Source organism: Rattus norvegicus, chromosome 10, assembly GCF_021556685.1.
Source record: "Rattus norvegicus strain SHRSP/BbbUtx chromosome 10, alternate assembly SHRSP_T2T, whole genome shotgun sequence".
Taxonomy (NCBI): Eukaryota; Metazoa; Chordata; class Mammalia; order Rodentia; family Muridae; genus Rattus; species Rattus norvegicus.
In genome coordinates this window covers 24,649,439-24,662,296 of record NC_141543.1, presented here as the reverse complement: position 1 = coordinate 24,662,296, position 12,858 = coordinate 24,649,439, and the positions used below count along the sequence as shown (strand labels likewise).

Genomic DNA, 12,858 nt, shown 5'->3' with positions numbered 1-12,858 from the left:
CATAATCATATGGAGTCATCCTGTAATTTCACTTATCAAAAAGAGACAGATGGAGAGGGTTGTCTGCTCTTAGTAATCATTCAAGCTGTAACTTGAGAACAACCAAGCAGGACTTATGGGGATGGCTAAGATATTTAAGAGCTACTGTCCTTGAAGAAGCCCATGTCATGTTCTCTGGGTATCTTCTTCTCCCTCTCTGGGCATCTTTTTCTAGTAACACCATGTATTTAAATATATGCTAAATGTTCTTTCCCTTTTTAACAAACCCAGCTCTGCTTCGCACTGGCTCATCTTGAAATTCTTTTCGGTAGCGAAGTCAAAGATGGCTTCACATGAGTGGAGGTCCCTGAAGGATAAGGGGATGCTTCAGGCCACTTGGGGGCTGTTGTAGTTTGTGTCTCATGCCGCATAGCCACAGACACATTTATGTGCTCAGATTCCGAATAGGCCATTGGGAGGAAGTAGAACTATAGGAGTGAGGGCCGAATTGGAAAACATTAGTTCCTAGAGGGGTGCACCTGAGGAGGCTTTTGTGCCCGATCTCTCCAGTCTCTTTCTGCACTCCAGCTACCATGCATTGAGTGAGTGGCTATGCTTCTCCATATCCTTTCATACTGATTCTTTGCCTCACCACAGGCCAGAAGTCAGCTAAAGCCAAAAAGCCTACAGGAAACCTGTAGCCGTGAGCCAAAACAAATCTTTCCTTTACATTGTCTTGCTATGGCATTTCGTAACTGTGTTGAATAACTAATAACCATGTGAATTTTTTTTATAGAAAAGCATTCCCTATAAAGGTACATTTTGCAGAGGAAGAGTCTGCTTGACTCGCCCCACCCCTGAGCTCCAAGTCCAGTCAAAATAACTAACTATATACCATTTGCTCAGGTGTATCCATACAGAGCCAACAAGTTCCCCAAAACCCAGCACAGGGACAGCCTTAGCTCCTGGGCTGTACCTCAAGCAGCCTCTAGCAACTCTCAAAACTTTAGAACAGGAAGCTCCCCACTCCAGACTCCAGGAGTAAAAGGAGCTTCAGAGCTCATCCCAATTAGTTTTGTAGAAGACGAGAGGCTCAATCGACGATTAGGCCCAAATCTAATATTGTAGATTAGTGATGAGGGTCACCTGTTTCCACAGCACACACAGCAGCCCATCCTCTCTAGTTTTCAACTCCGTATCCTTTCAAGGTACCAGACCCTGCACAATTCTCTCTACATTACCCTCTTCCTGGGAAAAGCCTCTTCTGAGCTGTGAGAGAGTTACATTCAACCCGCGTCCCTTCTGCTGGTTGGCAGCTCACGGAAGCACGTTAGTCTAATGCAAACTTGCTAGATTAGCAAGGGCAGTCCATAACAGCCCTAACATTTCTATTCCTTCCTCTGCTCCTAACTCACCGCTCAGGACCCTCTGACATCATATAAGTCCCAAAGCAGATGAACTTAAGTAGCTGAGAGACTCAAGAGCACAGACAAGCAAGGCAATAGTAAACCCTCCATAGCAATGCCATTATTGGAATTTTAGATTTTAATCACCATCTAGAGCATTGGTTCTCAACCCAAGGATTGAGTTCCCTTTGAGAGGTGGAATGACCCCTTCACAGAGGCTGCCTAAGAGCATTAGAAAACCCAGACTTTTACATCACAATTTATAACAGTAGCAAAATTACAGTTATGAAGTAGCAACAAAAATAATTTATGGTTGGGGGGGGGGGTTGCCACAACATGAGGAACTGTATTAAAGGGTCCCAACATTAGGAAGGTTGAGAACTACTGCTTTAGAGGGAGAAGTGCTTGAAAGCTGGGGTGGGGTGGGGGTAGGGTGAGGTAGGACGATGGGAGGGTGGGAAGTGTAGGAGGTGCTTTCTAGTTCCTTCTAAACACAGCATGAGGATGTTTGTGACATACTTGGGGCCACACGTGACCTAGCAGTGGTTCTTTAGAGCAGATAGCAGGCAGGCTACAGGTCTCCTATATGATGGTTAGAGGGAGGTCTGTCCTGTCAAAATTGGTGGCAGCAGCTATAGAAGCCATTCCTGTCTTATCACCTGCTTACTTTAAATACACGCCCCGAAGTTCTTCTAAGTGCCAAGAACTCTGCTAGGCACTCAAAAGTCCATCCCAGAACAGCAGAGGAAGCTCTGCTCTTGGACCGTAGAGAGAAGCAGATGAGGGGGCTGAGGAAACGGCTCAGTCAGTAAAGTGCTTGCTGCATAAGGCATGGGGACCTACATACGATTGTTCCCCACAACCATATAAAAACTCAGTGTGGTACTGTGCACTTGGAACCCTAACACAGGGAAGGTAGAGACATACAGATCCATAGGAGCACATAACAGCCAACTGGGGCCCCCGATCATCATGAAAGACCCTGTTCTAACAAAATAAGGTGAATTCCTCTTGAAGAATGAAACCCGAAGTTGACCTCTTGTCTCTACACAATACATACAACACACACACACACACACACACACACACACACACACACACAAGAAAAAGCCAGAACAAGTGTGTGTGTGTGTTTGAGAGAGGGGGAGAATGGGGAAGAGAGAGTGGGAGAGAGAGAGAGAGAGAGAGAGAGAGAGAGAGAGAGAGAATAATGAATTTTTATTTGAGACTGGGTCTCACTGCATAGTTTGGACTGGCCTGAAATTTGAAATCTTCCTGTTTCAGCCTCCCAAGGGGTGAGATTAAAGGTGCCTGCTACCACACGGCTAACAATGAATACTTACACAAATAATGTTCAAAGCAAGAGGGTACCATGTCTGTTCATGTGATGGTGAGAGGAGATCACAGAGGAGGATAGTGGGGTAACAGTTTAAAACTACCAGCACTCAACAAGTAGGTACCATTTGAGCATGGGTCTAAGAAATGGGGAACTGAGCCAGCACTGAATGTTCCCACCCCACAGAGCTTAACTGACTTTAACTGGCTCCAACATGTGTTGACTCATTAGAACGTCTCCTACTCTATGCTGTGGCACTTCTCACCAGTATCTCTAACAGCCAGGCTGGGGCTGCTGGGGCTGTAACAGGAAAGGAAGGAAATGCTAAACCACAGGCCCCATGCAGAGCAGCAAAGAGCTGAGAAAGGGCAGGAAGGTGCAGTCTGCAAAAGGTAGCAAAGCTTGGGCCTCCCATGGCTGAGAAGGGCTTCTAAGATCTTCCTAAACGGGCTGGGACCTCCACCTTCAGCTCCAGCCCCCGCTGTGGGTAGATTGTTGAATTGCTTTGCTAGCCAGAGGGCAGGAAAGTGTCTGTTAGCTTTGTGCAAACCTATCAAGTTGTACCCCACCCCCAGTGGATCAAATGACAGTGAATGGCAGAGGTGACACAGCCTCACTCTCCCCACAAAGCCCTAGCCCTCTCTCCCCAACCTCCAAAGGAGGAAGAGTAGACTGGGGATCCACACAGGAGTTCCTTCTCTTTTTTTCTCATCTGGGGGTGATATTGCCAGGGGAAGGGACTGAGCCTCTCAAAGGAAGTCAAGCCATTGCAGGAGGGTGGCATCACATAATGGCCTAGGTCTCAGCCTAGCATCTCTAACTTGCTTCGTGACCAGACTTCATTGTCATAGTCTGTCTCTCCCATTGATGCACAAGCAACAGAAACTTCAGGCCTGAGATTCTTACTATAAAGTCCTACCCCAAGGCCAGCACCTCTATGTGTCTTCAGGAAAGCATTTTCCATGCAAATGTTGAAGATGTTTGTTTCTTTGTTTTAATCCGACAACTTGACTTCCTATGCATCAGGATCACTACACACCTGTCACATAGGTCCCCAGGCCTCCCCACAGAATCCCACAGTGGGTGGGGAGGAACTCCAAGCCCGAGGCAGTTCTAATGATCAGAAAATCTTGCAACGCAACCAACACCTGTCACTCTTGATTCCAATGGAGAGTACTATTCATAAAAAGGAAGAGGAAAAGAAGGAAAGAAGAGAAGGATGTTTGTAAGTACGAAGGTTGGAGAGTGGAGTGAAAGAGACTACAGGACCTCATTGACCTGAATCTGCTCCTACAGCTCTCTTCTTGATAGTCCATTCTGGCATCAATACCAACTGTATTTCACTTGTGGGCCTTGAGCTAAATGTGGTTATCATTCAAGAAGAAAGAAATGCAAAGGCGGGCGGAACAGAGACAGAGACAGAGACATAGAGACAGAGACACAGAGACACAGAGACACACAAAATTTGTCTAACACAAATTCAAGTTTTGCTGCCTCAGATGCCCCAAATGAATCTGTCTAGTAGCCAATGAGTGTGAAGGGAAGGCTATTTCCTGTCATAGCTTGATCAGTAAATATGCTTCCTACCCCTATTTTGGATGACATGCTCCCCGGGAAAGCTGATATCTTGCCTGGAGGTCTCTCCAGTATGCCATACCTCAAGACCCAGGGCAGGATAAAGTTGTGCACCTGCCTGGAGTGTCACTGTCAGGGTGTCTTCTCCAACCCTGGTCTCAGTCCTCCTCCCAAAACTCCAGCACCATCATGGCCTCTGCTTCCAATTTCAGCCTTCTCTAAGGAAACCAAGTGTTCTCTACCTTAAAATAGCTTCCTTTTTGAACCAAGAGACAGATTTTCCAAATCCTTCCTTAGCCAGAGAAGAGTCACATGTCTGTCTGATGACTCAGGAAGGGCCTCTCATGGCCTCTTAGATCTCAGGAGAATACCACATGGAGATGGAAAAATCTCAGGGAGCAACATGACCGCTCGGTTCTCTAGATGGGCTTCCTGCCTATGTTTTACTTGGGCCTCCCAGCCATTTGAGTGGCAAGCACTTGTAATTAGCTGTGTTTTCGAAACTCTTGGCAGCTGAGAGTCAGTGTCCACATGCGGCTGAGCCCTTAAGTAGAGTTTCCTAAACTTCCGTTAGATGACAATATGTGGCAGCTGATTGGGAGTGCCCCTGATTGGGAAGGATGGTGAGAGGCTGGGCACTTGGACTGGAATTAGCCAGTGGATGGTAGAGGGAAAATGCATGCTGGAGATGGGTTTCAAATTACCAATTCCTTCTGTGTTGCTGGGGACTGATTATTTACTTGTAGGTAAAGGACGTTGTTCTCTTCCGAGGATCCCCCTCTGCTCCTTCCCCGATGCCTTCTCTCCCTTGGGTATAGAGATAAGATAAGCACTCTGCAGATGAGACAGAAATCAGCCTTCACTAATAGGAAGCCTGCCCCTTATCAGGAGTGACACATGAACGGTTGGCTCTGTGCTGCTCCCCTGCTGGATCTAATCACAATCACGGTACGTGCTGGATACGTGACTGTTAATGACCGGGTGTCAGCTCACGCCTATCTACTGCCTGCACCACCCATACCGATGCCCTGCCTCACCATTCTCGGCTTCAGTGTGAGGCTCAGCCTAGGCTCTGTAAAGGGAACTGTCACCATTTTCTCTAAGATGCCCTCATCCTTAAAATACTAAGGGTGTCTTGGTTTTAACTATGTCCTGAGAGAGTGACTGCATTTACAGAAAGAAAATTTCATTACAAAATCAACCATTGTCATAAAATCTACTTAACTTTGTTTGTTTTCTTTACGAAAGACTACAGAGTTCATTTTGTGTTGGCCTACTACCGCCAGGCATGGGCCCTGCCCTGAACTGTGGTTTATACAGTCAGTGGTCACTCTCAGAGGAACTGCTGGTTCTGTAGCGTACTGGTTTTGACTTTAAGCCAATGCTAGAGATTCCATTGAAGAAAACTGCTCTCTGCATTTCTGTCAACTGCAGATAGCTTTAAGGGTGGAGTGGGGTGGGAACCTATGACTACTTCCAAAAAGCTCCCCGAGCCCTCAGGGAAGTGGTTGGATGAAGACATCCCATTTTGGACTGAACACACCAAAGTCTCTCACTCTCCATGCACTGACCAGTTGTGGCTCTCCATTTAACTCTGGTACTTTAGGTAATTGGGAAGGACACAGAACTACCCAGAGGCATGCGATCTTATTTTGTTTTTGTACTTGTTTGCAATCTCTCTTTGCCCTAAGGACAATGTTCAAGACAAGTCAATCTCTGTAGAAGATGGTGGAATAGTAATTGTTAAATATCTATATTATAAGGACAGAGCCAAAGAATTTATGGTACTTTAATCTTCCTCCTTCCCTGACAACTACTTTCTCCTTGTAGAGATGGGAAAACTGAGGCTCAGACTAAGTGACTTCACCTTAGGAGGGAGGAGGCAAATTCAGCTTTAGAACCAACCCCTCTCACCCCATAGATTCAAGCCTTTGCTTTTCTTTAATCCTCTCTTTCTAGTAGAAAAAAAAACAACCTAGTAAAGACAGGAAAGTGTCCCTACAAAGGTTTTACATAAAAGACAAGCTTATACTTAGTCAGTGAATTTGTTTGCTTTTAGTTTGTTTTATTTCCCCAGTGTTTCCTCTAATTTTCCCACTGACCCTTCAAGGTTAATCGCATTATTATCCCTAGTTTACAGAAGAGAAACAGAGGCTTAGGGAGCTGAGACTGAGTGCCCAGAGTCCTTACAGCCTCTTGCTAGTATGAGGTTGTACGCATCTAACTTGGTCCCATGCGCTCATCTGATTCTCCTCTAAGTCCTCTTTCATACTTCCCTGGACAGATCTGAGCTGTAAGTCTTCCTCACTGTGCTTCCTGATACACTCCCTTCATTACCTTTTACTTACAGAGACTCCCAGGGCCTTTATTACCTGTGAACTGAACATACCAACTAGTCATATCAGCCTTTGTTTTCCTCTGACCTGCTGCACATGCCCTAGACTCTGACACAGAAGTACTAATGAATATCCTATCCCCTGTGCTTTTACAATATGCTTCCTTCTAGAATGATCTACATCCCCTCTTTCTATTACTTCTCCTTATCTTCCTTCCCTGTTTTCACTTTTTTCCCCTTTTTGACAACAGGGTTTCATATAGCCCAGGCTAATTTCTAACTCATTTTGTTGTTGAGGCTGGCCTTGAACTCCTAACCCTTCTGCTCTTGCCTCCAATTGCTGGGATTACAGGCATATACTACTATGTCTGGCTGCTATTGGACTATTATATGCTTTTCCAAATAGAATGTAAACACAATATACGATAGAACTGTCCCTTTTTCTTTATAGTCCCACCATGACAAGTCTTGAGACATTGTAGGCATCTTGCTAAACAAATGAAGAATTCACAGCGTAGTAATTTGTATAGGAATTCAGATGTCCTCAAAGGACCAAATATATATTGACAGGCACAGAAACACCATTTCTGACACTTTGCATCCTTCCACAAAGATCCACATTAGCAACAGGTGCCATTTCATTTCTCCTGGGAGACATTCTCCAACAATGGCGATAGACTGGGTTAGCATTTGGGATGAGCTCTTTCAGATTTTATGTGTCTGGAAAAGTTCTATTTTACTTGCTCTTGGCAGCCGTTGGCCAATACCCATTTACTGATCACCTACTGCACACCAGGCACAGTTCTAATGATGAGTAACTGCAAGCAGACACGAGCACAACAGCTATCTCCACTCCCATAGCTCTCTTTCTATCCCTCTTGTCCTTTGAGCAAAGGCAGAAATGTTCTGAGGGCTCTAACCTTCTCAGGAATCTCACAGACAAGTAATTATTAAGACATATCATTTCAGTTATTTGCGCAAGTAGCAGTAAGTATAGTAAACATGAAATCAAAGCCAGCTGGTTAAGGTTTCTGCCTTCCTCTCTGAAAGAACTAGTCACTGGGCAGGCATTGGTCTTGAGGCGTCCTCCTTTCAGTGTTTAAGGCGATCGTCTAGGTGACATTATTTCTGACAGAAGCCCCATCCCTCCCACCCCCCATCTTCATAGTCCTGCCTCAGAGTTCCATGTGTTTTCTCTGACTACTCTGGTGATTTTTTTCCTCACTGGTTATCTCTAGCTAGTCAGTTGTTTTGGGGAAATTCAATGGTAATGCACCACAGAGCAGTGGTCCATCTGTTTCTTGGGACTAGGGTTTGTGATGCCTCTTGAATCTGTGGACTTTTATCCAACTCTGGGATTTCTTGGCTACTATTTCCTCGTGTATTTTACTTATATTTCTCCTCTACTCAGCAGGCACGTCTTTGAAGAACCTTAGGTCTGCACACTCAGCTGGTTGAAGTGGCCCCACAGTTGCCAGATGCTCTGCCCACTTCCAGCACTGGAGAGCAATGTTTTTGTCATTGCTAGGCAAGCACTCCAGCTCGGAGCCATCCCCCAGCTCCCTGAGCCATCCCCTAGCTCCCCAGCCATTCCCACAGCTCTCTGAGCCCTCCCCCAGCCCTAAGTCATCCCCCAGTTCCCTGACGGTCTTTGGCTTTGTAATGGTCTTTCTCCTCCCTTTGATTTTGGATAATTTCTCTTGCTCTGGGTTCATGTTCCGTGACTCATCTTGTTAGTCGTTATCAACTTTACACAAACTAGAGATATCAGAGAAGAGGGAACTTCACTTGAGAAACTGTCTCCAGGAAATTGCCTGTAGGCAAGAATGTGGGACATTTTCTTGATTGCTAGCTGGTGAAAGAGATTCACCACACTGAGGACAGTGTGGAGGACATTGTGGGTGAGGACAGTGTGAGGACAGGAATGTATAGAAAAAATATCAGAATGTGAGCCTAGGAGCTGGCTGGCAAGCAGTTATTTTTGTTCCTCAGAGGTCTCTATTTTGAGTTCCTTCATCCAGGTTCCTGCTTTGAGTTCCTTCCTTGGCTTCCTAGATGATGCACTGTGATCTGCCAGTTTCCCCAAGTTGCTGTTGGTTGTATAATGCTGATGACAGCAACATAGAAGTAACTAGGACACTGACATGTGATTCTGCAAAACCTAGTTTCGGGTGAAACTACAGCAGTTTACCCATCATCTCAAATACGTTCATCTCTTGAAGTTCTGTGCAGATCAGTTTGTGTTTCCTGTACCCCAGCTTGACTTTGAACCCATGGAGCCCAACCACAGTACTCTTTCCAATAGTTCCAACTATCTGGGACAGCTATGTTTATTTCCCTCCACCGTCATATTTACCTGTATTTCCTTGTGTGATACTGATTAGATGGTACACACTGCTTTTGTTTAATTGTGGATACTTTTTTTTTTCTTTTCTTTTTTTCGGAGCTAGGGACTGAACCCAGGGCCTTGTGCTTGCTAGGCAAGCGCTCTACCGCTGAGCCAAATCCCCAACCCCGTGGATACTTTTTATTTGAGGATGTAGTTAAGTTGCTTGGAAACAGTTTGCATCCCCTCTGCCTTGTTTTTAAGATTCACTTAACTGAACCAGAACAGGATTTAGATTAGGCCTGACAGTTCTTCATTTTGGAAGCAAGGTCTTTCTGTACACTCTCCTTGGTGACTGAATCTGGGCATCCTGGTACGTGGCTGGTAGAAACGGGCACCATTTTCAACCCTCTGGTTCCTATTACCTTTCTGATTGGATAGGTTTTTAGGTCAGATCCAGATTTCCTACTATGCATAGACTGACTGGCATCCTACTAGATAAGGATCCCGGAATTTTCCCAATTTTTCTATTTTGCTTTCTCCTCTCAGGTACATGGTTAATGGACTCTCATGGACTCTCATCTCCTGGAGTGAGCTCTGCCTCCTCAACTTGAGGATCCAACAGACCCAGGTGAGTGCTCTCTTTGCCCCAGGCTGAAGACTGGAGACTGGGGGTAAGCAAAGGAGTTGCTGCTGGGTTTCTGTGGTGAAAATGGTCTGTTAAGTTGCTAAGGATAAGGACGAATCCCACTTGAGGTATAGGCATCAGATTTGCCTGAGCCCTGTCAGAATAGAATATGGACCATGCATTATACTTCCCATTTGTTTTGAGAGAAAAAAAAAATCTGCGAAACCTTTGATGACTTCAAAACATAGGATGATCGAAGCCTAAAGTTTCTGGGGACTAAGTCAGTGGCCAACAATTCTGATTCCCGTGTGCCCGACTTTTAACGAAAACCTGGTTGTGTTTAAAGTGTCACTCTATGGAGTCATGGAAATGCGTATGTATTCCTTATATAAAGTCACCACCCTTTGAGCACAGGAAGTCCCCCGCAGATATGCCTGAAGATGTAGATTGTATAAGCCTGATATAAAATGATGATTCTGCCTATACAGGAACACTTATGATAAAAGCCAGTTTCCAAACTGGACACAGTAGGAGATTAATAACAACCATTAACAAAATAGAGCAAATGTTACATACTGTAAAATAAAAGCTATGTGAATGATCTCTCTCTCTCTCTCTCTCTCTCTCTCTCTCCCCTCACTCTCTCCCTCTCCCCCCTCCCTCCCCCTCTCCCCCTCTCCATATTTTATTCTACTGTATTTTCAGAGGCAATGGATCATGGGTAATGGTAACCATGGGAAGCAAAACCACAAATAAAGAGGGACTAGCACCATGTACCCATAGCTACGGAAATATACCTTGTGGCCTGGTAGAACTGGGTCTTAGATTTAACCTAAATTGAATCAACCACATGCACTTACAAAAAATTTTAGAGGATCTAACAAAGATTGGCAGCTTCAAGGGTGAATTCTTAAGGCTTTCATTCCTTCCCTCTTCTGGACAAAGGAGACCCAGTAGCCAGGCTAACTATATCGGTTCTTGTTAGAACTCCACTGGACTTCCTACCTAGTCAAGAAATCTTCCTATTTTCTTGGGAGTGCTTTATTTTTATCATTATGTACTCTGAGGCCCTTAGAACAAGAGAAGGGACTCTAGAGAATGCCCAAAGTAGATGTTTCAAACCCATAGCACCAAGGGTAGGTCCAATTCATGGCCAGCTTTATATTGATTTTCATAATGTTTAGAAACATTTGAGTCAATATTTAAAAATCAAGAGGTGTCCAGCTATTTTTGATCAATCTGACTATTAACCGTCATTGGGTCCACAATGGCCAAAACTGATTGGCTGTTGCATTCTCAGGATGGATCATATGATACGTGATTTGCTGTATCCAACACTAATTCCCACCATTTTACCAGCAATCAACCTCTGTGTTGGTTATCTTTAAAACAAGAATTTCCTGTCCTTATGCAAAAAAAGAAATTCTCATGAGACACTGTATTCAAGGATAACAAAAAACAAAGAACTCAAAAGGGATTTATGTTGGCAACCTGTCCTACCCTATACACTTTCATCACTGCCTGGCCTCAATACTTGAGCACCTGAGGTCTTCGTGAGGACAATGAAAATTACATGTCATGATATGCATATTACTACATCTCATTTCAGTACCCAGGGTAGACATTACTAATCGATTATGGCTCCTTTTCCTTAACATTCTTCTTAACACCACACCACCAGCAGCTAGTGTAAGAAGTCAATATTGACAGATAAAATGATCTCCATTCCCATTACTTATGGGTCCACATTCATTTACTAACCAGGATCCAGAGGTCCTGAAATCTTAAACGAGTCAATAAAGATTCTGAGAGGAGCTAGAGAGATGACTGCTTTTACAGAGAGCCTTAGTTCTATTCCCAGGGCCCACATCAGCTGTCTTGCAACTGTCTGTAACTCCAGCTCCAGGAGATCTGAGCCATCCTTCTGGTCTACCCACACACCTTTACTCTCATGCACATACCCACACGTAAATACACTGGCAAACACATAATTTTAAAATAAAACAAATCTTCTAAAAGATGCCACAATGAAACTGTAGGCTTTCTTGACTTTGGTACTGTGTTCATAGGCCCAAGCTACCCCATCAAAAAGACAGGAAGTGAAACACACAATCTAGTGTTGAAGTTTGTATTGGGTAAAGAAAGCATCCAACCGCTAGCAGCCCTGGATCTGTTACTTCCTTCTTCTATGTGACTCCTCTTTCTCAGACTCCACCATTGTCCTCAAACTCCCTAATGGTTTTACTGTTAAAAATCACACTGATACACGCCTGACTCACTTTCCACTGAACAGGTCCTTATCTCAATCTGCCCCCATCCTGCTGCCCACCAGTAGGGTATACTCACGGCATCCTCAGTTTAGGAAACTTCTGAATGTCGTTTTCTGTCAGGTTCTGAAAAGAAGACACACAAAGCAGGCAGGTTAAAATACACAGGCAGGTCCCTGATCAGGTGGATTAGAAGGGACCGAGCGACAGAGAGCCATGGTCAGGGCAACACCCATGGGTTTGCTTCTTCAAAAGGAACTTGAAATAATTGAAATTTTACCTGAAATTTCCTGAATTATAAACAGGGAGGATTTTAACAAACAAACATGAGGAAAATCTGTAAAACTAAACAGATTTTTTTTCATGGGCAAAATTAGGAAACATACTCCCTTTACTTTCCCCTGTGGTTCAGATCCCCACTCAGTCATGTATGAGAAGGGAACAGTTAGGGTCTAGTGTCAATAAAGGAGATCAAGCTGAGGTGTCTTGGCAAGGCTCTTGTGGGAGCATCAGGCCCATCCCTTATTAACCTGTGGTACATTTTCTGACAAGACTCCTGTCAGGATGCCTGAGTTATAGAGGAAAGATGAAGGGAGCAAACATAAACCTAGAAGGTGGGAGGTCAAGACTGTTTTCAGAGTGTGGCACAATGAGTTGAAGGTTTTCCAGAGGGACACTCTGGAAGCAAATGAGAGGAGGATACAATTTGGGAGAGTTGAGAAAGAGACAGAGGAGGTGTACATGGTCATGGCTGGACAGAAGAGGAGGATATTGGGAAAGAAAAGCTTCTAGAACATGGAAAGCAACTGAGAAGGAAGATGAGAGATACTGAAATGGGCATTGAGAGCTTTGCTGTGTGATGTCACTTCCTCCTCTCCTTGCAAAACCCTCCAGAAATCCTGGGTTCATCTTTACTGGGGTTTGACGAGGTCCCCGTCCCCAGACAGGGCTGCTTGCCTCACAGTGTCTGTTCTTTTCTGTTGTCTTTACCATCAGAACCTCAATT

At 44.6% G+C, this 12,858-nt stretch overlaps 1 protein-coding gene across 4 annotated transcripts in view; it reads right to left on the bottom strand.

The window, feature by feature from the left end:
* Lcp2 (lymphocyte cytosolic protein 2) overlaps positions 1–12,858 on the bottom strand; it is a 46,894-nt gene that overhangs the window by 27,183 nt on the left and 6,853 nt on the right. For all 4 annotated transcript variants that reach the window (XR_015630164.1, XR_015630165.1, XM_087569570.1 and 1 more), the window contains 1 exon segment: positions 11,932–11,978. Coding sequence is in view for 2 of the 4 variants with exons in the window: in XM_087569570.1 (XP_087425696.1) it covers positions 11,932–11,978 (47 nt within the window). In the remaining 2 variants the exon portion in view is untranslated.